The sequence below is a fragment of the Choloepus didactylus genome, chromosome 2, assembly GCF_015220235.1.
Source record: "Choloepus didactylus isolate mChoDid1 chromosome 2, mChoDid1.pri, whole genome shotgun sequence".
Lineage (NCBI taxonomy): Eukaryota > Metazoa > Chordata > Mammalia > Pilosa > Megalonychidae > Choloepus > Choloepus didactylus.
In genome coordinates, this window is record NC_051308.1 from 204,462,112 (window position 1) to 204,488,195 (window position 26,084).

The 26,084-nt window shown below is 54.6% G+C and overlaps 1 protein-coding gene across 9 annotated transcripts in view; it reads left to right on the forward strand.

Annotated features, from left to right (window-relative positions):
- Positions 1–9,190: 9,190 nt before the first annotated feature.
- SLC6A9 (solute carrier family 6 member 9) overlaps positions 9,191–26,084 on the forward strand; it is a 32,142-nt gene continuing 15,248 nt past the window's right edge. For 2 of the 9 annotated variants that reach the window (XM_037827431.1, XM_037827432.1), the window contains exon 1: positions 20,767–20,956. In XM_037827431.1, coding sequence (XP_037683359.1) covers positions 20,833–20,956 — 124 coding nt within the window. In that variant the 5' untranslated portion in view covers positions 20,767–20,832. Of the gene's footprint in view, positions 9,353–13,857; positions 13,966–15,291; positions 15,408–20,760; positions 21,001–23,738; positions 23,756–26,084 lie in introns of those variants that run through there. The other 7 variants (XM_037827437.1, XM_037827436.1, XM_037827440.1 and 4 more) reach the window with 7 other exon arrangements.

Consider the following 26,084-nt stretch of genomic DNA (forward strand, 5'->3'; position numbering starts at 1 on the left):
AGGGTAAGAAGCTTAGACCCAATGTGACTGCTAATCACCCACATACAGGCCTCTGTCTAGGTCATCAAGCCCTGAGCAGCCCACCCCCACACCCCCCCAATCCTCTGTCCCCAACTCCTCCAGCTTCTATCAGGTACTCACAAGATCCCATCCTGACCACATCACCAAACCCCAGCCTAGGTGGGGCAAGGGCTGCCTGCATTAGCAAGAGTTCAGACCCTCTCAGCCTCCCCTCTGGCCCTATAGCAGGATGTCAGCAGGAGTTCGAGCTTCCCACTGAGCTTATCTCAGAGAAGATCTGGCTGAGACCAAAAGAAATACATTTTTCCCCGAGTTGTCCTTCATCTTCTGGACACTCCAATCCACCTGGCCCCTGAGGGTGACCCAGAGGAGAGAATCAGGCCTTTGTTTCTGGGCAACAAAAGACTTTAAAACAGCCCCCCACCTCCCAGCTGGCCTGGCATGGTTGCCATGGTGACGCCCCAGATGCTCCAGAGGCGGCTGCTGGTCCTTGACGTGGGGATGACGTTGGGGGGTTGGGGGACAGGAGATGATCCTTGCCCTGTGGCGGGTGGGGGTGAGAGGTCAGCGCTGTCTGGGAACATTCCTGACCAGAGCTGGAAGTTGAAAGCCCATGGTTCTTCTCCATTCCTGCTTCCTCTCACCCCACCCCACCTCTCGCCCCACTTCCTCTCACTGCTCCATGGAGACGGCCGTCTCAGTCTGTATCCACCTGCAGGTCAACTGCTTTTGTGTGAGGTTCGTTATGAGGGCTGTTCTATGAACTCAGGTGTGTAGGCTCAGGTGCGGTTCCAGTGGGGAGGATAGGATGTAAAGGCTTGGTAAAAAGGTTCTGGAAGAAAATCAGGCAAAAGATCAGAATAAGGGTTCAGGTTTGAGAATACAGCCACGGGGCATCGGTGGGAGCTCAGGGGTGAGGACCCAAATGTGAATGAGCAGGTGAGGATTCAGGTACGAGGTCTCAAGTGGGGCTCAGGTGAGGATTTGGGGTCTGTTCTGGTGTCTCCCTTTAGTGGTAAGTAGTTACCAAAAACAATCGTTAAAATATTAAACTTTAAGTGGTTCGCTTTTTAAATATATAAATTAGAGGGAATTTAAGGTCACCCTTAATTTTTATCTATAAATTAAAGAAGATTTCTAAAGGTTTCCCCTAATCTGTCTAGTCTGGGTTTTCTTAGCAATAAAATGGGGATAATAACAGTATCCAGCTTGTAGAGTCATTGTGGGGATTAAAGGAAAAAATGAATGTAAAGTTCTTATCACAGAAAATGCTCAGTTATAATAGCTTTTTTTAAAAAAAAGGTATGCTTAGAAATGATGGAGAGAGAGTTACAAGACCACCAGGAATTGTCAGAGCCCAGGGCCTGCCAGCTGATGTTGTCTATCCTGGAAGCAGTAGTTATTGTGGGATCAATTTTTAACGTGGAAGATAAGGCAATTTGGGGAGAAGGTGACTATATGCACATTCCATCCCTGCAAGAGAATGCTGCCAACCACACTGAAACATACTAAAAATCTGTAGCTTATATGCATTGCAAAGTGAGCTGTAAAATCGGCTTATTCTTTAACAGTACATTAATATTAACAGAAGTCTGAGGCAAAAAATATCAAGGCTCAGTTTTTTAAAGGAAAACTCTAATTCAGTGGTTCTCAAATTTTTACAACTTTTAAAAATAATTGAGGAAACTCCAAAGAGCTTTGGTTTAAGTGTTTTTTATCTATTGATATTCGTTGTATTTGAAATTAAAACTGAGAATATTTTAAAATATGTTAATTTAAAATAACTAATAAATTCATCATACATTAACAGAAAAAAAAACATGCCTATGAAAAATAGCCATATTTTCCAAAGCAAAATTGTAGTGAAAAGAGTGGCACTGTTTTATACTTTTGCCAATCTTGTAAATAAATGTCTGGCCTTGATAGAAGACAACTGGATTCTCGTATCTATTTCTGCTTTCAAAAGTTTGTTGCAAAATGTTGTTTTGGTTTGAAATATTTGAAGAAAATTCAGTCTTACAATATTTGTAGTTGGAAAAGGGAGAATTGTTTCAGTTAATTGTACATATTCTTCCTTGATACTACACCAAAACTCGACATGTGATAGTTTCTTAAAGGTTGGTTGCAATGTGGAATCTGAAACTATTATAATGAACTTTTCATATTCTGTTACATTAAAATCCACTTGTCTGTCTTGCACTTGAAAATGGATCTATCACTCACGCAAGATTTTGTAACATCATGTATAGGTCATTTGGAAAATATTGTTTCACTGAGTCACACAGATCTTCCAAATGTTGACACATTTCATTATATAATATAAACCACCACCACCACCACCACTACACACACACATACACACACACACAGTCACAGTAGACAATAAAAATTTTCCAAATTCCAATTTTCACTTAAAAGCTCCAGTGTTATCATTTGCAGCAAACACAGTGTTTTTCCTTGAAGTGGTAAGCTCACTTCATTCACTTTAGAGAAAATGTATGCCAAATACTCAAGTCTGAATAGCTATTGTCGTTTGTTCTTTCAAGTAAAACCAGTATTCCATGAAAAAGTGGCTAGTTCAGCTCACAACTCAAGCAATTGCCTATGTGCTTTCCTTGTGGTAACTTATACAGCAGATATACTTTATGCGGCCAGCTTACTCGATGCATGCTTCCCATTTTGTTGCACAGAATATTAAAGAGATGTGCTCAAGAAGTTGAGATTTACTAAAATTAGTAATGTTATTGCTTCATCAAGGACATTCTTAAGTGAAACTGGCTTTTTTTTTTTTTTTTTTTTTAACTGCGACTGCATCCTGCCAATGAAGAATGCAATGACAGCTCCCACGGTTTGGTGATTCCCGCAAGGCACCAGCAGTTAGTTTCACCCACTGCTGCTCTTTGCATCTTCAGTGCGAATACCAACAAAATGAACATGGTAAATGACAATTTAGTATTATTATGAAAATCGATTTTAATTTGTGGATCCCCTGAAAGGATCTTGGAAACCCCCAGGGATCTGAGAACCAACGCTCAAATGAAAGAATTAGGGGTAGCCGTATTTACTTTTCCTTTTAAATGTCACTTTTTGCAGATATCACTCAAAGACCTGTAAAGTGCCTTCACAAACATATCATGGTGAAAATGAAAACCAACTCCAGCTATTTGCTTTACTTCCTCAAAAAAAATAGAAAATAAAAAAATAAAATAAACAACATGGGGACGGTTGCTAAACCCTGGCAGGCCCAGGGGAGCACATCAGGCACGTGAAGTCATCCATCACGCATGTCATGGTGAGCAGACAGTCCCGGGTTGCAAAGGCTAGCGGTGCTGGGCACTCAGGCCCCTCCATCTCCTCCTCCCATACAGTCACACTGGCCACACACCCCTCCACAACACAGTCATGCACACGGTCAGACCTCAGTCGCACCGTCAGGCCGGCTACACGTTGCCATGGTCTCAGACAACAGAAGTAATAAACCCGACCATGGTGACACTCACACAATACAATCATACAGTCATACCAAAGCCGCACACAAAGTCCCAACCGTCAGACCCGCAACCCCATCGTGTTCAAAACCAATCCTCACTATTGAAGTCACAGTCGGAGAATCCCAGGAATTGTACTCCCAATCCGCGTTACTCTTCAGCTATCATACTTGACCTGCTGGCTCACATAGCTGTCTGTACACATGCCCCAGCAGCCCAAGTAAAAGTGCGCAGGGTGAAAGCATAGGTTTTGGACACAGGCCAACCTGAGTTCAAGTTCCTGTTCTACCACTTACTAATTCTGTAACCTAGAGCAAATTGTTAAACCAGCCTGAGCCTTGGCTCTAGAAAATAGATAATTCCCACCTTATAAACTTGACTTGAGGAGTATATAAAACAGCCAGATGAGTGACAGCACCTGGTCTGGCCAGATGTGACCTGGGGGAGCCAGCTGTAACTGCCGAATGCGGGTGGCTTTCCTCGCCAGAGGGCACCAGGGCTCCAAGGTGTCTGCAGAGGCTGCTGGAAGAAAAGATGCTAGATAGGTCTGGATTCCTGGGTAGTCTAGGGGGAGTGCAGACTGTGTAGGTGAAGGGAGGAGTGGGGGGCTGGACAGCCTCCTCTGACAACTCCAGCTAGAGTGTGCTGCTGGGGATGAGAGGCACCTCCTGGGGAAGACATGGATCTCCCTCTGGGAAGGAGGCTCATATGGCAGCTACCATTTATTAAGCACTTATTGCATTCCAGGCCCTCTTCTATGCCTACTTCACATATACTGAATCATTTAATCCCCACAATAATACCATGATTGACAGTCACTATAATAGTATTTCTGTTAAGGAGCATTGAGGAAACTGAGGTCCAAGTTTACCCAGCTATGTAGTGGCAGAGCTGGGGCCCTGCTCTCACACAGGCCCCTCTCACTCTGCCCCCTCTCTGGGCTTCTGCCAGGACTCCCTGACCCTGACTGTCTTCCCTGGAGCTCAGCCAGACCCAGCTGACCCTTTCTCCCCTTCCAGCCTGTCCCTCGCCCACTCCCTGGTGAGCCCATGGTAGGAGGCTTATCAGGCATGTGGGGGTCCCAGATAAGGTAGGGCCCCCAGCAGGGCCTTATCCAGGCTTGCTGTCTCCAGCTGCTGGGAGGTGTGGGGTGCTGCCAGCAGATGCAGCCCCACCCACCCACCCCGGCCCCAGGTCGCCACCCACACCCAGGGCCTGGGATGTCCTAGTTCCCGATGATGTCATCACGTGCCGTGAAGTCATGGCTCTGTCCCTCCTTCAGGTCTAAGAGGGCTACTCAGATCCTGGAGGGGTTTGGGGGAGTGGAGTGGGACCAGAGCCCGCCAGGTCGGCAAGCCGGCCTGGGCTGGACTGGGAGAAGGGGGTGGTGTCAGAGGATCCTCCCCAGGGTAGATGGCTATTTTTGTTGTCTGCTGCTCCACTTATAGCCACCCCACTTCCTGTCTCCCTCTCCAAAGAGTCTCTGGGTCCAGCAGGGGTGGGGGCAGCCAGAGAAATCTCCAGCCTCTCTGGAACCAGTCCCCTCAATGCACAGTGAGGCCTGATCCTCAGTACCTAGGGTCTGAGGAGAAGAGGGGCCTTACATCCCATTCCTTGGGAAAGCAATAAGGCGGGGTGGGGTTATAAGGATGGCAGGCGTGAATACTGGCCCACTCTGACAGCCCCACACATCCACTTGCCCACACAGAGTCTGTGCTCACAGCCATGCACCTTTACAGTCACACATCAATGGCCATTCATTCCCACAGCCACATACTTAGGCACACGTGGCCACAGACGGCCACGTGCAGACCCACATCGGCACAGGGCCCAGACACTCTCACACTGTCCCATTCAGGAGAGCAGGAACCCTTTCTCTCTCAGGGCTGTATTACGGGGTGGTTAGCACAACAGTAGCACACAGTAGATGAACCATCCATCATATTTGGTGAGCAAGCGAGTAAATGGATGTTCAAGTACACAGGCCCCGTGACCAGTGCAGGCATCCCGCAGTGCCTCTTGACCTCTCCAACCCCATGATGGGAGCACCAAGAAAGCATTGCTGCTCCAGCCACCACCGTCCCCAGCTCCAACCACAGTGACATCCATGCCTCAGATGATACCAGACACTGGAGGGACCTTGGTCGGGCAAGGACACTGCTCCCTCCCCTCCAGATTCTTTTCCAGTGAACTGAAAGATGGATGTTCTGAGCATTGGGCGCTCTAGATGTTGGGCAACCTGAGCATTGGACCCTCTGGGAGTTGGGCATTCGGGGCCCTGAGTAGTAGGAACTCTGGGTTTGAGGTCCTCTAGAGTGTTAGGAGCTCTGACACTCTTGGCACTGGGAATTTTGGACCTTGAGAGCACTCAGGTATTAGGAGTCTGGGCACTGAATGTGATGGACAGATCCAAAATCCAGTTTGTTTGCTTGATTTTACCTGGAGCCACTGAGGTCCAGCCTGGAACCCCTGCTCTGAGCCCCTGGATTGGCTCATGCTGCTCCGGAAGACAGAGCCAGAGGAAGCACAACACAGCAGCCCAAGTGGCACACGGAGTCCCAAAGACAGTTCTTGGATCTGGAACCAATCTCATCAGCTCCCCTGCAATGGGACACACACAGCAGGAACAGTGCCAAGCACTGACCACAGGGCTCCAAGTTCACAAAAGAATCTGGGGGCAGAGCCCAGGTGGGCCACTCCCCAGTAATGCTTCCAGACTGCTGAGGCTGGGGCTCCAGGGTCAGGCCAGGATCCAACCCTAAGCAGTACCCACTCTCCCCCAACCTCACAACAGGGCCCCACCTCAGTACCCATCCACTGAGGTGCCCAATGCCGCCAGCTCCTACAGTGCCCTCCAGAAGGGGCCCACTTCCCAACAGACACACACCTTAAAATGACTGTGTGTCCCAACCCAGAGGCCTTGACTCTGTGGCTGATGACAGTAAATGAGAAATCCAGCCAGCACTGGGGGATGTGAAGCTGGGTGCAGCCCTCCCAGGAAATAGCACTGTTTAACTGGAAGTTCCTGGAGACACGCCTTAGCCCATAGGAGATGGGGCCCAGCAGAGTGCCGGCCCTCCTGCTGTCTTGCCCCAGGAAGAAGCAGCCAGCCAGGATGTCTGTCCCCATTGATTCCTCCCATCTGCCCTCGGCCTCCCCGGACCTCATCCCCCTGCTCTCCCCACAGTGGACCAGGCTGGACATGCCCTTCCCACCCTGTGGGCCAGCTGCCCAGGTCCAGAGCTCAGCCCGGGACGAAGGCCATTCCCATTCCTACCTGGGCTAGGCCCAAACCTGCCTCCCTTGAGGCCTAGTTCTCTTTGGAAAAAAACAGCCGCTTTAGTCCCTGTCTCATGGAGATGGCTTTCAAACCAGAATCTTTCTCACAACATTTTCCTCGGGACTCATCTTGCTGTGTGGCTGCCTGAGCTCTTTTGGGATCAATGTAGGTAAAAGACACACATCTATAAATTTATCTATACATATACAAATACACTGTGTCATCTGCTTGTCTAGCAAAACTCCCATGGTAAATAAACATCTCTAACCTCCCCAAACATCCCAAGGAAAACCTTTTCTTTCCCCCATCCCAGGGGTAAAGTGCTATGCTGCCTCCCTGCCACCAGATCAATCCCAAACTCTCTTTCCTTCTGACAGGTCCTCAGAGCACCCCTCCTCTACTCCCCACCCCCATCTGGAGGGTAGCCTGGGGATCTGGCTCCAAGCATTCTGCCCTGTCCCCCTCTCTATGGGTTCCTTAGAGGGAGGTAGGAAACCCACTTTCCCAGAGACTCGACAATTCTTAAAACCTTAGCTAACACTTGGTGCTCCCTTTTAGGCCCACCCCACCCCCACCCCCAGTCCACTGTTCAAAGAAGGAGGGGACCATTGTCCCCACCCTCTCACACCCTCCCAGCCCCTGCTCCACTACCTGGGGGCCTCTTCCAGCAGCCTCCATCCTACCCTTTCTGGGCGGTGGCCCTTTTTCACAAGAAGACTCCCTTCCCCCAGCTCCAGGGAGGAAGGAGGGGGAGAGACCAGAAACAGAATTCATGGAGAGAGCTGTGTCCTGGTAAGAGAGGCAAGAAGGGCTTGGAACCGTTCTGCCCAGTCCTGGGGGTTGGGCACTCACACACACACTTACACAGACCTGCAGTGGAACAGAACACGGAATTTTGCTCAGATTGACCCACACAAATATTCCGGGTTTGCACAAATGCAACAGACTGCTCAGGTGGGGGCTCGCACAGACCCTTGCATTCATCCATAGACTATAAAACCCAAACATGCTTATACCTGCTGGGTTTGGGGACAAAGTAAAAATGAAAATAATCTTGCTGATGAGACTAACGTGTCTTCCCAGACCTGATCAAGTCTCCAGTGTAAATAGGCTGTAAGTTCTGGGAGGGTAGAGCTGTCATCGTACATACCTGGCCGGAGGGAAGGCTTGCAAAAGGGACAATGTGGCCTGACAGAGCTCACATTGGCAGGAAAAGCTGTCCTTGATGCTACCTGTTATCTTGCTCAGCGTCTCTGATTGTAAATTAATAAAAGTGGAATCTCACTTGTCAATTGGTCTTCTGTGAGTTTGGCATGTGTACATGAGCTTCTTAGAGGCTGACTGTCCCCAGGGAACAAATAAAAGCCATTTCCTGCCCAGACAACGGTGAGGAACAGATTCAGGGTGCAGCAAGGGGACTGTCTAGCCAGACTGGGTTTCCTTCCCGAGCAGATGCCGCACTCAGGCTGGAGCAACACAGTCTCCTCTGACAGCCGGTATTAACTGACCCCAGTCGCTGAAAGCCCTCAGCTCTCACGAGGTGAGTAAATGTGAGAGCCCCCTCCACGAATTTCCAGGCCCTGCTGCCCATGAGACCAGGCTCCCTCTTTCAAGGAGCAATGTGTTTTACATACAAGAATATGCTTTACCTTAGCTCATCCTCATCATTTTGCAGGGGAGGAAACTGAGGCTCAATGAAACTCCTTTGGTAAAGGCTCCTTTGACTGGAGTGGGAACCCAGGTCTGCCCTCACTACCCGCACCCCCACCCCGACCCCCCGGAGGGAAGAGGGAGCCCAGGTTGATGTTTGCCACCACAGTAACAACACAATGGCCAGAGTGGGACTGACCAGCCAGTGGTCAAAGAGGACCCCTGGAGAAGGGGTTCTCCCCATCCTCGAGTTCCACAGCTCAGGACCCAGGCTTTACCCAGCTGTGCCCACAGTCCCTAGCCGCCCTGCTCTAAAGGGAATGGAATTCGCTCTGACTTCTCTCCAGGGAGAACGCAGGCGCAGAAAGCCAGGGGCCTAGCCGCTACCTCCAACCCGGGCCCCCTGAAGTGCCCCAGGCCTCCTGGCCTCATTCCAGCTTAGCCCGAAGGGGACGACATCTGCTTCTGCCAAGGGCCCCAGCTGGAGGGCGGGGAAGGGTGGAGGACTCCTTTGTGGAGCCCACTCCCAAGGGTTCGTGGGGATCAATCATCTGAAAGCTGGAGAGACTTGTAATTTTATTCCCTGGGAGGAGGAGCCTGAGAAGTCTGAGAGGGGGTTGGGGGTGGGACAGGGGTGGGGGAGGGAGGCCAGGAGAGCTGCTCTGCGAGGGGAGGGACTTGGCTAGGTCTCCCAAGCCTTCTCCACTCTCCAAACTTTCACCAAACTCTTGGTCCCCGCCTCCCCGAAACCAAAACACAACAAGCTCTGGAGGAGCTGCGAGTGGCGCGGCAGGGCGGGCGGACTGGCGGTGGCACAGAGCCTCGGGAGGCTGATGCAACTTTCCCTTTAAGAAAACCACCTGGGCACACCGCGGTGTGGACCCAGCACGCCTGGGCCGGGGGCTGCAGCATGGTAAGGGAGCTAGGGGAAGGAGGCGCCGCGACCGCGCCTCCGTCTGTCCTGCCGACGATCAGGGTGTTTGGTGGCTCCGTGAGGCTGAGCCCCAGGACCGGCGCGTGTATGTGTGTGTCTGTCTGTGTGTGTGTGTGTGTGTGCGCGCGCGTGCATGCGGGCATCTGTTGGTAAGCGTGTGGGCGCACGCACGGGGATGTCTGTCTCGCCGCAAAGGTCGGGGTAGGTGCGCGCGTCTGGGTGTCACCGCTATCACCAAGGAACTGAAGCGGGCGGGAACGGGAGGGGGGCGCTGTTGGAGTAGGGTGAAGGTACGGAGGGAGCGCTGAGTGCAGTCGCCGGCTCGGTCGGGGGCGGCCGGTGCGGGGCCGTGCGGGTAGCGCCGGAACCCGAGCGTGTCACGGTCTGTCTGGGACGCCAGTAGGTCTGGACGCCGCGGGCCTGCGGGGGTCGGGACCTGCGGACTGTGTCTGCGCCCCGCGTGCCGGTTCTTGCTACATCGCCTCGCACCGTCACCGGCCTGGCTGCCTATCTGGCGCCTCCAGCCGGCCTGCCTCCCTATCTCCCCGGCCACCCGCTCTCTGGGTGCCGGTTCTCGCGCTCGGGAAGCCGCGCGGGGGAAACCCGGCGCCCTGGGGCTCTTTTTGTCCGCGGTTCCCGTGGCCACGGTTGTGGGAAGGGACTGCGGGCAGGGAGTTCTTTGGGGGCTGCTACCCTGCCCCAGGAGGAATCCGTGCCCTCCCTATCCCAACCTTCATTCGGGGCGCGCGTAGGGCGGGCCGGGGCTGCCGCAGGTGAGGGTAGGGGCCTAGCAGCCCCAGGGCATCCACCCCCAAACGAAGCCCTGCACCCCGCAGCCCCAGCCGGGCCGGGGAAGGCTGCGGGACAGGGCCGGACCTGAGAGGGGCTTTCCCCCAAGACCGGGAGTGGCCGGAGCCGGCCTGGGGGCGGGGCAAGGGGGCGGGGACCTCGGCGCCCGGGTACTTTTCCACAGCAGGGGCCGAGGGCGGGGCCGCCGCCTCCACTCCAGCTGAGAGGTCCACACGTGGCGGCTGATGTAACAGCTCCCCCCTACACGCCTCGCACCCCGATTAAAGCGGACGCGCCCCACTTCGAGGAATCGGGGCGCTCTGGGCAGCGCCGCTGCTCGGGAGGTGACCGCACCCTGCCAGCCCGCCGGAGGCCTCGCAGCCTACCGGCCCGGCGGCTTCTTAAAGGAACCGCGCCCCCTCTCGGGCCTGCTCTTCGCAGTCCACACCCCCTCGCTCATCATTCTTAAAGGAGCCATGTCCTCGGCTTTCTGACCACTGCAGCACAAAGCCCGCGTGTACTGTTGAAACAAGCCTGAGGGCGCGGCCCCCGGGAGACGAAGGCTGGGGGACGAAAAGTGGGGAAGCAGCGAAGGACCTGAGAGATTAAAGACCCCTCCCTCCCAAAGTGAAGGGGCTTCAGAATGTTGGAGAATAGAGGGTGAGGGGACTGGTTCTAGGAACTAATGGGCGACACTGAGCATGCCCAAGTGTTTCCAGGGACCGCAGAGAAAACGCCCCCTTACTCAGGCCTACGCGGCAGCTGCGGTGGTACCGGGTTTAGTGCCCAGCCCTGGGGACGCAGAAGAATCACACCTCTGCCCTGGAAGATCTCTCCAGCTAGCCCCCAAGTCCAATGTGACACCAAGTCCTACCAATACACAGATCATATTTGCAATGAATATTTGTGAAATAAATAGTACACAAGTAACCATGCTGCAACGCTGCAAGTGACCAGTGTACTAATCAGGTGCGCATAACATGCTTTGGGGGCACAGTAGAAAGGTCAGCTGCAACTGGGAGGACAGGAAGACTTCATGAAGATAATGGCACTTAACCAGGTTTTGAAGACTGGTAGGATATATCTGGGAGGAGAACGGGGCACCGGTGCACAGAAGAAACTGCATGAGCAAAGGCACGGAGGCAAGAATCCTCTGGGAATGTCAGGTAGTCCCACAAGGCTGCAGGTAGCCTAGCTGGGCTCCCAGCCAGGACTAAGGGCCCTCCCCTGCTCCTCTAGCCCCTCCCCTCCCTCCAACACAGTGAATGGAGATTATGCTTCCTCCTCATCTTTCTACTAAATGTGAGGTCCTTTGCTGGCAGGGATAGAGCCTGTCACCTTTCCTTCCCCAGCGAAGACTCCAGGGCTTGGCCCAAGTGGACTCTTAAAATTGATTGACCTGGCATTCCTGTTTGGGGGCGAGGAGAGACATTGAGTGATGAAGCTGTAAAGATGGGCCAGGGTTCAGTGACTACACTCACTACATCTGCCCTCGGGTAGCTCACGGGCAACTCAAACCCAGCTTGTCCAATCCAGCTCATCCTCTTCCCCTTCAAACATCCCCAGCACTCCAGACGCAGGGGCTGGTACCAGCAAAAAACCCAAGACCCCTTCCTCTCCCTTGCCCACAAGTCCAATGTGACACCAAGTCCTACCAATACATATAGATGGTAATCTATGTTTTTCTCAAATCTGGTCTCTCCCCACCCCATCGACACAGTCGGTCTAAGCCCCCTCATCTCTGGCCTGACCTATTCCTAATTGATTCCTTTTCTCCCACTCCCGCTTCTCTCCAATCCTTTCTCCATACAGTATCTAGTGTGATGTTTTCAAAATGCACAGCCCAGTGGTTGTTCCTCTGCTTAAAATCCTTCAATAGCCGCCCTTTGCCCTCAGGATAAAGACCAAAATCCAGGCCCCAGAGGCCCTGCCTCTGCCTGCCTGCTCACCTTTATGCCTTACCACTCTCTCCTTGGCTCCCCAGCTTTGGGGCCTTTGCACAAGTTGTTCCATTTGCTCGAATCACTGTTCCTTTTCCCTTTCTCATCATTGCCACTTTGCCTAATTAACTCCCTCTGGCCCTTCCTCAGGAAAGCCCACCCAAATCCTCAGACAAGGCCAGAGCCCCCCCGCCCAACCCCGTGTAGACTTTCACAAAAGGATCTTTCTCCTTCTCGTACTTTATCTCTGTCTGTAATTGTATAATTTGGGATCATCAGTTTCCTTCTTTCTCCCTAGCCTGTAAGCTGCAAGAAGGCAGAGATCTTTGAGTTCTTGGTTCCTAGCACAGATCAAATTTGCAGTAAACATTTGTGAAATAAATGAAATGAGTTTGTCAGCTAAGCAATTTAGGCCATATCTTATTGGTAGCAGAGAATTATTGGTGGGAATCGGGGCTTTAGGGCTTTGGGAACACTGAGGGATTGAAAGAGAAGCAAAATGTGGAGGACTTAAAGTAGTCAAGAATTAGTCATGAAAACTCAGACTTTATGAAGGAAGGATTATTGAGCCCATTTTCCAGATTGAGAAAACTGAGGCTTAGTGAGGCTAAGTAACTCACTTAAGGTCACATACTTAGTGAGTGGCAGAACCAGAATTCCAACCCGGGCCTCCCAGATCCCAGAGCCCAAGGTCTTCATGATGATAGACTGGCTCCGTGACTCACTGCTTGGCAGTGGTGGCCTGTCCCAGGCAGAGGCTCCTTAAAGGCCTGGATGTGGGTTTGGGGCAGGCCTGGTGCCTGAGTAATATGGATCCCCAACACCTAGCCAGTGCCTGGCACATCATAGGCATTGAATTGATACTTTTTGAGTGGATGAGCAAAGGCAGGAGAAGGATAAAGCGTTATTACATCCAACTCTTTCTCCTGGAAGCAGCTGCTAAGCAGCCTTTTCCCCACCAATCTGGAAGCTCCCTGAGGGCAGGGACTGCACCTGCACCAGGTGCTCAGGACCTAGGCACTAGTAACCCCATAGGTGTAAATGGGCTTCCTCAAAGAGTTAGAGACCTCCTGCAGGCAGGCTTTGAGGATGCCATCTTGGGGCTGAGGAAAGAGCACTGGGCCTGAAGTTAGAAACCTTGGGTTCAAGCCCTAGATCAGCCACTTACAGGCAAGGCATTTGGCCTCTTTGAGTTAGTCCCTCCACTAGTAAACCACCTAACCCCCTGGCCTCTCACCCGGGGAGTGCTAAGGAACAGTGGGGTAACCTCTGCAGTCTAAGGTCCGGGACACAGTGACCTCAGTTTATTCATCTGACCAGAGGGCACCGTAATTCCCAATCCATGAGGCTCTCAGTAATGCCATCCGCAGTTACTACTGTCATCACTGTCATTATTATTCATTGGCTGAAGAGAAAGAGCTTTCAGGAAGTCAGTCTAGAGTTTGCAGCTTTGGGGGCTGCAGTCAAGTGAGGAAGACAGGGATGGATTTCCTTTTAAGGGAGTGCACCACCCCACTTCTAACTGCCCCAAGAAGACCAAAGCCATAAGCAGAGACCTCTGTAGGAAGACCCTATGAGAGACAGAGAGGTCAGCCTGGGCAGCTGACAAAAGGGAAATGGTTACAGGTCTCTTTCCCACCTCACACCTCCTCTGCAAAAATCTCTGGAGAAAACCAAGAAGCCAGGGCATAGGGAACAAAGAAGCCAAGGACCAATTTGCATAAGCAAACAGCTTCTCCCTCATCTTTCTTCCAGCTTTCTGGTGACTTCCTGGGCCTGTGGGTGAGAGGTAACCCTTGACAGGTGGCTGTGGGTGTGGCAGAATGGCACAGAACGACTAGAGTGGAGTCTGCTCCCAGGAAGGTAGGGAAGGTGGCAGAGACAGCCAAATCCTCCCTGGGACCAGGTCCTATGGAGGATGAACATCTTTGTCCATCTGACTCGGGGTTTAACTCCCACGAGAGAAGTCTTTGAAAAGGCTCCCTGAAGGCTGATTTCTCTCCTGAGGTCTGACAACAACCTCCTCCCCAGCCCTCCCGCCCATGCTTCCATCTCTCCCTGACCCTTTTAAACCTGTCTACACCAGCCCTTGCCCTGTGACTCGGTCCTTCCATCTGTCTGCTGCCCTTTCCAGTGTGCCAGCCCCACATTGCCTCTCAGATGCTTCCTGCCAGACCCATGGCTGACCCGGACCCCTCATTCCAATGCCTCAGACTCACCCCATCTCCCTTCAATTCAATTCAGCTAACCCTTCTTGGAAACCAAGCACTGTGCTAAGTGCTCGGCACAGAGGGGTAAATGAACCACTATCTCAAGTCCTTAGGGAACTCACTAACTCATGGTTGACAGACTGATAAGCAAGTAAGTCTTGTATGATAAGGGTACTAGTGGGCATCAGCACAAAATGCAAAGGAAGAAGCAATTTGTTCATTCAGGTGGGGGTGCGTGCCAGGAAAGCTACAGCAATGAGGGGACGTGTGATCGGGGTCCTAAAGGATTGGTGGAATTTCACCTGCAGAACAGGTATTGGAGGCAGAGTGGACAGCCTGGGCAGGAGCAGAGAGGCGTGACTGCACGTGGTCACTTGGCATGCCCAGAGCTTATGGTCCAAATTAGTGACACGACAACAAGCCCAGCCACCCTGGAGCCCGAGCTGAGTAGCACAAGGAAGAGGTACCAGGGGTGGGAGGGCGGAGGGAAGGACCATCCTGGCCGCCTGGCTGGGGCGAGGTTGGGGAGCCTGTGCTCATCCAAGCTGCGCCCCCTCCCAGGGAAAGGTTGAAGCCATTCACGTAGATGCTGAGGGAGTTGGACCCCATCCAAGCTCTGTGTTCATTTTTTATCTTTTATGGAATAGGGCATCTGGAGAGTCCAAAATAGATATTTGGCCACTGGGACAGCAAAGCCTGGAGACCAAGGGATTCAGAGGAAGGGTTAAGAGAGGAGCTAGGAAGGAGCCAGATCTGAGGGTCAGCTAGAATTCTAGGAGCAGGAAGTGAAAAAGGCCTGGCAGAAGGGGAGGCCCAGGGTGGGAGGGTGGTTAAGGGAGGTGGTCTGGGGCCCTGGGCTACCTGTTCTCTGCCCTGCTCCCCACATCCCCAAGGCAGTGCTGGAGGACCCTGAAAGCCACACACCCTGCCCCTGCCGTCCTGTGCCAGGCCCTGGCCTCACTCTCTGCTCTCTCCACAGCTCTTGAGGTCTGTGGTCTGAAAGGTGCAAGAAGCAAAGCCTGTGAGTGTTGCCTGGGACCCCAGAGCCCTCAACCCACTGCCACCATGGTAGGAAAAGGTGCCAAAGGGATGCTGGTGAGTACAGGGACCAGGCTGTGGGGTGGAGTGGGGTTGGGGGTATGCGAGCGGGGAGGTGTCATGAGCACTGGCCCCTCTGGGAACTTCCGCCAGCTGTTTGCCTTGCCAGGAAGGCCTGGGAGGCTCCAGGGGGTCTGGCTCTGGCCCTGCTGGGGCTCCTCAGATTAGAAGGGGCCGCGGCTCCAAGTCCACAATAGGGGCAGCTTCTGGCACAGAGCCCTCCCAGGTGTGCCAGGGGATAGAAGGCACACTCCCCTGGCCTATCACAAGACACTCTGGACGGAGGACATGCCTGGCCTGCTGGAAGGAAGTGGGACCTTGGGGCTGTCCCAGATGTTGCCTCAGCATCCCCACCCCACCTGGTGCTCTGCCAGGGGGTGTTTGATACTTGGTGTTCAAAGTTTCCCTCAACCTGTTTGGCTTTTCTCTACTTCTCTGGTTCCTTCTCCTTCTCCTCCCACCTTCCCCAAGCCATGCCCCTTCCTTTGTCCTCTGTTTTAAGGCACCAGAGAGGTGGTGTTGGGGTCCCTGAGAAATGCAGAGCTCTTGACTCTAAAGAGGGCGAGCTGGGCTGGGTAGGCACAGAGGAGCAGGCCCATTGATGGATGGAGCAGGGTTAGCACAGGAACCAGAAACCAGGGAAAAGATGCCAGATCCTATCCCAACAGGCTTGGGATCTTGTCTCAGGATTGAGCTGGACAAGGCAGCTGTGAGGGAAGCCTGGGCCTGAGCATGCGCCTTCCCACGGGCCCTCCCTCCCTGATGTCAGTTCCTTCAGTTGCTTTTCTCATTCAAAGATTCATTGGCCTGGGGTCTCTTCTGAACCCTCCCCAAGCAAGCCCTGTCTCTCACCAAAGACCTTTGGGACCCAAAGTACCTGGTCCAGAGGAATGGTTTGAGGGACAGAACTAGGTGGTTCTGTTTGGGGTTCTCAGAACCCTCTATCCAGCCCCTGTTCTGAACTTCCGGGACCTAGCCCCTCACTCGGTCCCTCAGGCCTGCTCTGGGCCTACACGTCCTCCCTCCTCGTTGGAACATCTGAATGAACCAAGCTTCCTAAAATATTCCTGAGCCAACCTGAAATCTGGGGGCTCAGGTGCAGATGGAAGTCTCATGCCCCGAACCCTTGCTAAGGATGGATCCTGTGATAGAACTCAAAAGTGGCCTCACCCGTCCTGGGGAAGTCTTGGCATTGCCCTGGGCCAGTAGTAGGGGGCGGGCATGGCCCTGCCCCTTCCTGCCATGGAGATTCTGAGGACCAGGAGATCTAAGAAACCCTCTGCACACTCCCTGGAAGGACTGGGGTGGGGGGTCAGGAACCCACGTGGGCAGTGCAGGGAGCATGAGTCACCATGTCCCACAATCCCTGTCCAAGTGAGCTTCCCGAAGGATCTCGTGCTCTGCTGGCTGGCCCCATCCGTGGAAGGGAACGCTGCCTTGGGAATCCCATTTCCAGCACCAGGAACTGCCTAAAGATAGCTGGGGCTCGGTTTTCTCTGTGTCCTCTGCTCTTTGGCTTCTGCCCGCCACTGCTGAGTTTGAGGCTGGTAGCATCTGTCCCCTGGGCACTCCCGGCGGTTGCTCAGAGAGTCTATTCCTGCCTCCTTTTCAGTTCTGCTGATGACCTGGGGCTACTCTATTCTTGGGTCTTGGTTTGGAACTTAAGCTGCCTCCATTCAGTGCTCGTCTCTAGGATACAGCCTCTGGGGTGCACTGTGCAGCCCCTGCCGGGTCCTGTCTCTATTAGCTAAAGTCGGCAGCTAAGTAGGCACTACATTAGGCGGCTGTGTTCTCCTGAGGGAATAATGCCCAGGGAAGTTCCTTCAGATGAGCTCCTTCTTTGGATGCCATGGTCGATCAGAAGAGAGGGGGTGGAGGGGCATGCATGTAAGCCTCTTGGCATTCGGACCTTCCCAGCTCTCTGTGCCTTCTGTTACCCTGTGTGTGTGTTGGCATGTAGGGAGTGGGCAGCTGGCCCCTTACCCTTTGCTCCAGGTTTGGGGGTAAGGACATGCCCTTCCCCCAGGTCTCTTCAGTGTCAGTAGACCTCTGTACATCCACGGAGCTTCTGCTGGACTTGGTGTGGGTTCCCCATGGAGGAGCAAGCCACTGCCCAGCACGTGCCCAGGCCCACACGCCTGCTGCACGTGCTCCCTCCCTCCGCTCCCAGCCCAGATGGTCTCTGCCAGGCCAGCTCAGCTGCCTCCCTCATGCCTCAGCAGCTTCTAGGACAGTGCCGCACAAGAACCCAGCTGGCCAGGGTGCCTCCAAGCATGGGAGCAGCTGGGAAGCTTGAGGGCACCAGGGGGTCAGGTGGGGTGGTCCTTCCGTGGAGACCTCGTGCCTTTGGACACACGTGGAACAAGGCCTGCCTGGGTCTCTGAGGGCAGGAAGCAAGAGAGCCCCCACTGGCTCTGCACGGGCTGGCAGACTCAGTCCCCTCCCCAACGCCCGCTCCCTGTGCCCACCTAATAGAGCCTAAGAAAGGCCTTGGTGAGCCTCATTGCCCTTTCCCATGTCTTTGAGCATACTTGATGTTTCTGCCACTGGGAAGCCTCATGACGAATAAGAACAGAGTCACCCGGGCTAGGGTTCTGGGCCAGAGCACCTTAATTCCAGAAGGCTTTGCAAGCACCACAGGCTGCCTGGGGCTACCCCACCCTGACCTGTTTGGTTGTTATGCTTTAACATGAGGATTTAGACGCCTCTTGTCTGCAGCATCCCTCACAGGACCTGGCACACAGTGGGTGCTCACCTCGCCCACGCTGTGGCATGTGGCAGGCGCTCAACTAGTTTAGGCTTGGTCCGTATTGGGAGCTTGCCAGGCACAGGGCTTGGCTCCCATAGGGCACTCCCTTGGTAGAGGGCCTGTCACCCAATGGGCCCTCGCCCCACGCCTGTCTTGGCCAGTGCTCAACGAGTACAGACTTGGCACAGAGTGGGCACTCCCATTGTATAGAGCCTGTCATCCAGTGGGCACTCATCTAGCACAATGCTGGACACACAGTGGGTGCTCACCCAGCTCGGGGCTTGAAATATGTTGGGTCCTCACCTAGCATGGAGTTTGGCCTATAGGGGACATTCACCTACTGTAGGACCTAGTACACCTCAGGGGCTCACTTGGCATGGGGCTGACACACAGTGGGTGCTCTGTTCACACAGAGCCGGGCACACAGTGGGACCTCTCCCAGCATTGGGCTTGGCACTGAGTGGGCATCCTCTCAATGAAACAGCACACGGTAGTTGCTTTTCTAGCACAGGACTGGCACCCAGTGGGTGCTTTCCTAGCACAGGTTTTGACACACAGTATGCACTCTCCTAGCTCACAGAGGAGGTGCTCTCTGAGCCAGGACAGCCTGAGCAGCGACCTTGTGCTGCTCCTAGAGGTGAACTGCCCCCTCCCCAGTGAAATGGACAATGTCCAGATCCAAAGGAAAAGGCCCACCCTTCCTCAGGCTTCTGTTCTGGTCTTGAGACCCTGTCCTCCCTTTCCCTCGGTCTCTTTCCCACTGGCCCCTCCCAGCTCCCTGTAGCCCACCTACTCAGTCCTGTGCCTTCACCACCCCACACACAGCTTCCCTGCACCCCCGACCCCCACCCCATCCCCAGCACATCTCAGTCCTAGCAGGGGACAGCAAAGCCCCTAGGTTCCTTGCTCCTCTGGAAGCATGCCCACTCTTATTAAGAAAAGTCAGAGGGGGGGCTGGGGGCAGCAGCCTCCCTAAATAGGGCTGGAGCAGCTGGATCCCGCTAATGAGGCCTCATTACGGCCAGGGCCCAGCCGGGCTGCTGCCGCCTCCTGTCCCCCTGGCCAGAGCCAGGGAAAGCCATCCCGCCAGGGCTGCCTGTTCTGGGCACCCAGCCCAGGCCAGGGCAGCCCGAGCCCAGAGCCCACCCTGGGTGGAAGTGAGCATTTGGACATCATGGATGACTGGGCCTTTCTGGAGCCAGCGGCCCAGCCAGGGCCTTGGCCCTCAGTCTGGGCCCACAGGAAGTCAGGGGAGTGTGTCTGGGGACCAGGCTGGCTCAGTGAGCAGCTGAGTCAATGGGGTCTGGGGCCATTCTGAGGAGATTTGCCAGAGCCAAGACCAATCCCCATCTTCCTCCTCAAAATGGGATAATAATGCATCTGCCTTTTACATCAAATGAGTTAATATATGTAAAGCACCTGGCTCTTCATAAGTGCTATTATGTGTTATCTGTTACTATTATTCCTAAGGCTCCCAGGATTCAATGATGGGTGGGTATTATCCCCATTGTAGAGGTGAAGAAACTGAGACCAGAGACTTGTGACTTGCCTGAGGTATATATGGCAAGAAGCTGGCAGAGCTGAGATTTGAACCCAGAACTCTCTGACTCTAAAGCTTGTGCCCCCTTTTTCTAAAGGCATCCTTCCCTGTTCCCTGCGGGGTCACCACATTTACCAAACTCGCAAGCAAGCTATCCTGCACACCCGGATTCATGCATGCCTCCATTCACCAGATGTTTATTAAGATTCCACCATTTTCCAGACCCTCTGCTAATGTATCACTTCACAGAAGGAGCCATACCTTCCAGCACCAAGACACTCACCCCATCTTCCTGGCCACTGGTTTGTGCTGTCTGTGCATCAGCTGGGACTGACTGGTGAGGTGGCCCCAGAGAATGGGGATGTGCTGGGCTGGACCTGGCCAGGGCAGCATGCACACACACACACATACACACAGTCCTGGCACTTGGATTCTGGGCAAAGCTGTACAAATCCCACACATTCTTATTCTGTGGCTGCCCTCTGTCTGGACCCTGCAGTGACCACCCTCTGGGCTAACACCATCTTTCTTTGGACAGGAGACAGAGCCATTCACTAGGCCAGAGCTTTCTTGCAGAGTTGGGCACATTCTCCGGTGAGGACACCCCCAGATCTTGGCTGGTTGGGGGTCCCCATCTCCATTGGGGAGGACAGCTCCAGGGACCAACATTTCCTCTGAGACGTCTGGGATGCTTTGGAGTGCCCATGGACTGTGCACTCCTTCTTCCTGCCCCTCCGCCGTCTCTTGTGCCCCAGAGGGGCAAAGCCCGTCACTCCTCCAGCTTTTAGCCACTGCTCTAAGAGCCCGCTAAGGGCCAGGCCTGTGGCCCAGACAGCCCCTGGGCCCCGAAGCCCAGCTGTAGGAGGGGAGCGAGGCTGCGTCTTCTCATCTCCCGCACTTGCCCTGCCTCACTCTGTGATTGTGAGGGTTGTGTGTTTTTTGTTCCAGTAACTCACTGGGAACAAGGGAAAAGCACAACAAACCCCACCCCTCACTCACTAGCTCCGGATCACCCGCATGGGGACTGGCCGGAGAGGGCGGGCCCGGGAGGGGGGAGGCCGAGCTTCGGGAGGAGATGAGGTGAAAGTAATTGACGCTGCCCGGCCCCAGCCCGGCAGCGGGAGAGGCAGGGGATGCGTCAGTGTCGCGCCGGAGCTGGCAGAGGTGTGAATGAGCGGCGGACACACGCGCGCTCCCAGCGCTCAGCCCGGGATGGCCGCGGCTCGGGGACCGGTGGCCCCCTCCTCCCCAGAACAGGTCAGTCACCTTCCAGAAGGTCGCAGCCCCTTCCCTGGTGCCAGGCAGGCCTGGAGGCTGGGGCTGGCGGTGGGGAGAGGGGCTGAGTGGCCTGTGCCAGGGAGGGGCAGGCACAGCCAGCGAGCGAGACAGACACGAGCAAAACTGACCCAGAAAGTTGCAACTGTGCAAAAGAGCGCAGGAAGAGTTAGCAGTGTGGCTGGGGTGAGGGTGGGGGGAGGAGAGTGGGGGTGCGAGGGCCCCCCAGCCCAAAGACCTGCTGAGAATCTGCTGTGTGTGTCAAAGCTGCATTGTGCCCGCTCCCGGGGAGACGGGCCGGAGGTGCCCAGGAATTGTACTGATCAATACAGCCTCATTGTGCCACGGCAGTGACCCTATGGGGGAAGTTGGTGAGGGGGCAGGGGAATGTGGTACACGGACTTGGTGGTGAGGGCTGAGGGGGAGGGGAGGGGCAGAGTCTGAGGTGGGAGGAGAGAGACCCCACTGAGTGTTCACGGGTCTCCAGGGCAGGTGCCTGGGTGAGATTCGAGACTTTGTGCTGCCTTCATCCCTGGAGGTCAGGATGGGCAGGGTTGTCAGGAACAATGAGGCTGGTGGCAGCGAGGGTGAGAGGACTGGGAAAGTCACCCACCCCCCCATAGGGCCTCCTGACCTAACCTCTAGGAGGCAAGGGAAGGGTTGTACTCTGGGGAGACATGCGTTGAGTTTGGAGGAGCATTATGGGGGGCTGCCTTCAAACTTCAGGACTGCTGGGGTCAAAAACCAAAGCCACCTCCTAAAGTGGCAGCACACTGCCAACTAACCAGGGTAGAGACAGCTGCAGGCTGCCCCAGTGCAGGGCAGGGCTGTTCCCACCCATCACTCTGGCCTCTTGGCTTCCCCAGGGCTGAAGGTGAGGGGATGCGCAAAATCCACCCAGTAGCCTCCTGCTTCTCCCCAGGGCCTGGGGCAGGGTCTGGCACGCCTGGAGGTGCCAGTCTTCCGCCTGCTGTATATGATATTGGAAGGACTCTCTGCCCATCAGGGTTCTGTGACAGAACAGCACAGGACCTGTCCTTGCCTCCTTCACCTGCTACCTGAAGGCCTGGACTCCCGCAGGCACCTGCAATCCTGAGAGGTGCCCAGAGTGGCTCGAGGTCTCCTTGCACATGCTCAGGCCACATTCCTCTACTCCTGGCCCCTGAATCTGCCCCATGTCTTGGTAATTGAGGCCAGAGCCATTGTGGCCTGTCCCCTGGACTGATGGGAGAGAACTGGGGGGAAATGAGAACCGAGGGCTGCGAGGCAGGAGGAGGTGGGGTCTTCTGAGGCAGCAACAGTTTATTTACTGTCACGACTGCTCCACCCGCATTCCCCACCGGGGCTCAGAGAAAGTGGCCAGTGTTCCGGATTTGGCTTAAGGGCAGTCTGGGATACCAGGGTCTTGCCCATTCTCCTCCATAAAGTTTGTCTTGGATATGACTTCATCCCAGGAGCAAACCCTGGTGTGGAGAGTCCTAAACGAGAGGCCTGCTAGATCCCAGCCGGGGTCCGCCCGCGGTGCAGCTCCAGGGCTCCTCAGTGTCCACTGGGAGCAGGAGTGGGGAGCTCACAATTCACAAAAATATCCAGTGGGTGCTGCGGTAGGAGGGGCGGGCAGAGTCGCGGTCCAGGGTGGAGATCTGGGCTTGCTCTCTGAGTATGTTCGTGAGAGAAAGGTGCAAGGCTACCATCCTGTTGTCGGTGGTTACCTCTGGGCATGGGCTTTGCAGCCTTGTTTTTTCTTTTCACTTTTCAGTATTTTCCAAAAATTTTTTTGCGTGATAAAAGCTTATAATATTTTATAATCATGAAAAAAAAAAGCACAATAAAACCGTTTCTCTGAAAGTAATTTAGAAAGCTAAATTGGGAAGTACAGGGGAGAGTCAGAAATAGCCAACTTCCAGGCAAGGCAGAGCTAAAGAATATTACTAATCTACTGAGGTTATCTGTCTATTCCCTGATTTTGTAGATAAGGGCACTGAGATACCGAGTGTGGAAGTGACTTTCCCAGCCTCTGGAGCACCAGAGTTCTAACCCCAGCACAGCACCCACCTCTGCTGGGCTCAGGGCAGAGTGGGATGGCCGGATTCTGCCTCCAGAGCTGGACAGCCTTAAATCCAGGAGCTCATCCAGAGCAGTGAATAAGCCAGGGCAGAGTCCCATGTGAAGGACTTACAAAAGTGATTTTGCTGTTGCAGCTCACCCAGCTAGGCAGGGTGATCAGGGTGGAGGGTTGTTAATCCAAGAAAGGCCACAAGTCCTGCTACACCCCATGTCCAAAAGGGGTGGACACGGCTGCTTGGCGTCTCTTTAATCAGTGACTGGTTCTAAGGGCAAGGGGGCATCTGAGGGTCTTCACTTGTGGGTGCATGGCAGGGGCCTTGGAGGATGGCCAGCCATCATCCCACTCAGCTGTGGAAGGAGAGCTCCAAAGCCCCCATGCTGTCTGGCCTGGGAGAGCTTGACCACGGGGCAGGCCAGTTCCCATCCTGGAGACCACCCTTTGGGCCCACGGTAGTGTTGAGCTCAGAGCTGCTGGAAGGGGGGTCAGGGCACAGACAGGGGAGTCAGAAATGAGGGTAGGGGCTGTCCAGGGAACATGGGGAAGAAGGGGCCAACCCAGAGGGGAGACACACTACTGCGGTTTAGCTCACCCCAAACAAGTGAGGGAGAGGAGCGAGGGGCAGCCAGTGGGTGACAGCGGCTGGGCAGGAGAAGCCTGGAGCTTGGCCAGTCAGTGGGGCCAAGCTGGGCTAGACAGCGGGGCAGCCAGTCTGGGTCAAACCGCGAGCACGAAGGGGCCTCTTTCAAGGACGCCTCAGATGAGGTGACCATCACAGGGACAGTTAATATCAGTGACACACTGTCCACCCAGCAGCTCCAGGAAAATGGGAGGCTTAGAAGAGGAAAGATTGTGCAAGGAGAAAAGAAACGCCCTGTGGCCTGGAAATAAGCTTGCCAGAGGTGGGCTTAGCTCCCAGGAAGACAGTTGGAGGGGGACCCCAAAGGAGGGCTGGAGAAGGGAGGGGAAGTAGTGCACCCAGCAAACCCCTGCAGAAAGAAGTGTCCCAGAGAGTCTTTCCTCCCATTTACCTCTGGAGGCAGGGAGGCTTGCTCTGCTCTCCCCTGAGAGGCAGAACCTCCCCGCCAAGCTGCTGGAATACAGATGGCCCTGGGATTGAAGTCAGAGGCCTAGCTGTGGGTGTCACTTCCACAGCTCCCGCAGTCAAGGCACCAGGGAGCTGGGATAGTGGTGGCTTACAAGACGGGTACTGCTTCTGGGTGCTTCTCGCACCACTTGTAGGGGGTTGGTTCACTGACCTTGAGCGCCTTAGGCTCAGCAGACCCCTCGTCTTGTCAATAATTCCTGCCAGGGCCAGGGCCGGGACCTGTCTCCAGTTCCGGACCCCTGGCTCACGGCTGAACTGGGGAGCCCCCGGCTCAATCGTGTCTGTCTCATTAACGGGCGGGAATTGAGGACCCGTCGAGGGCCTGACTGAGCCCTCAAACTGTTGCCTGCAGCATGTGGCTGGGGACCTCACCACATTCCCTTTTCCCCTCCGTGCCAGGGCAAGCAGACCTCCGAGATCTAAGTCCGGTTCTGCAGCACTCAGTTGGGGGTAGGGGACCTGTCCCATGTGATGCTGAGGCCTCAGCCCTAAAGCCTCAGGTTCCTGGGTCTCCACAAGGGGCCCTTGCCCTGCCCATGGGCCCTCCTGTCCCTTTTACAGCTGTAAGCACTTCTCCGTGACCCCTCCCACATAGGCCGCGGCTGCCACAGTCTCCCATTGTGCCTCTAAGTAAACAAGCCTTGGACAGAATAAAACTGTTGTTGTAAGGTCAACATATAGCAGCCCTACTTGGCTGGGGTTTGTGTGGCAGTAGACAAAACCACCCTGAGCAGGCCCCCTACCCTCCAAATAAATGGCCCATGACCCTGCAGTATTGCCCTTCCTGCCCTCCAAAGGGCCTTAGGAGTTGGTGAGATGCAAACAGGATCCTGTAGGAGCACGTCCTGGGGGGGCAGGCTTGGGCTGTGAGCTGCCTCTTCCAGGACCCAATCAGCTAGGGCCTTCAAGCCCCTTCATCCAAGAGGCCTTCCCTGACCGCACCCTGCCCCCATCCCCCACTGTCCTCCTTCTACACTTTTGTGACTTTGAGAAAGTCCTCTTTGTCATCACATCGATGCTGCATATAAAATTATGCATTTGTTTATTTATTGATGACCTGTCCCCGCCTAGACTTCCGGCTCTTGAGTGGGCAGGGACGGTGACAGTTGGTTCATTGCTGGATACCCAATGTGTGGTGCAGGACCTGGCACATAGTAGGTGTCAGTAAAGCTCCATCATTGCATGCATGCGTGCATTAGGGAATGAATGGATGAATGCAGGCTGGTGCAGCCTGCCTTTCTGATTTGGGTGCTCCTTGAAGGTCACCCCACTGTTCCTGGAGCTGTGCGCCCCAACCTCCCGGGAGGGTGTGAGGATCAGCATCTCTGCCCCAGGGCCAAGGCTGGGTCACGTGTGCAGGATGTTGGTTCCGCAAGGGCATCTGTGCTGTGGTGCCCACTGTGGGCGCAAGAGATGCCCAGCTGAGGCCCCCAGGAGGCACCAGATGGGCCTTTCTGGAAGTCATCGAGTCCTAAGAGGCCATTCTGTCCCTCTGTGTTTTTTGGCCAGTGTCAGGGTCCTACAGCATTTCGAAACACCGGGGCCACTTTGCTTATTGGCCAACGGACTGTTGTCCTTGAACGTGCCTCTTTCCAGCTGAGGGCAGCCTGACTGCACTGTTGGCTCTCAGGGGCCCTCCAGCCCCATCTCTGATCCTGGGAGTCCTGTCCATTTCTCTCAGGGGAATATCCCATTTCTGTGACTCCAGGTCTCTATTTCTCTGTTGGTTACTCTCAGGGTCCCTTTGTCTCCTTATCAGGACCCTCTGGCCCCTCAGGCCCTGGCTCAGCATGGCTCCATTTCCAACTCACACAAGGGTGACAGGTGGAAGGGGCATAAGGGGAGGAGCATGGGGACTTAGACAGTCCAAAGGGGCTGTCCTCAGCAGGACCCAGGCCACCCAGCCCAGCCCAGCAACTCCCCCAGGCAGACCCAGC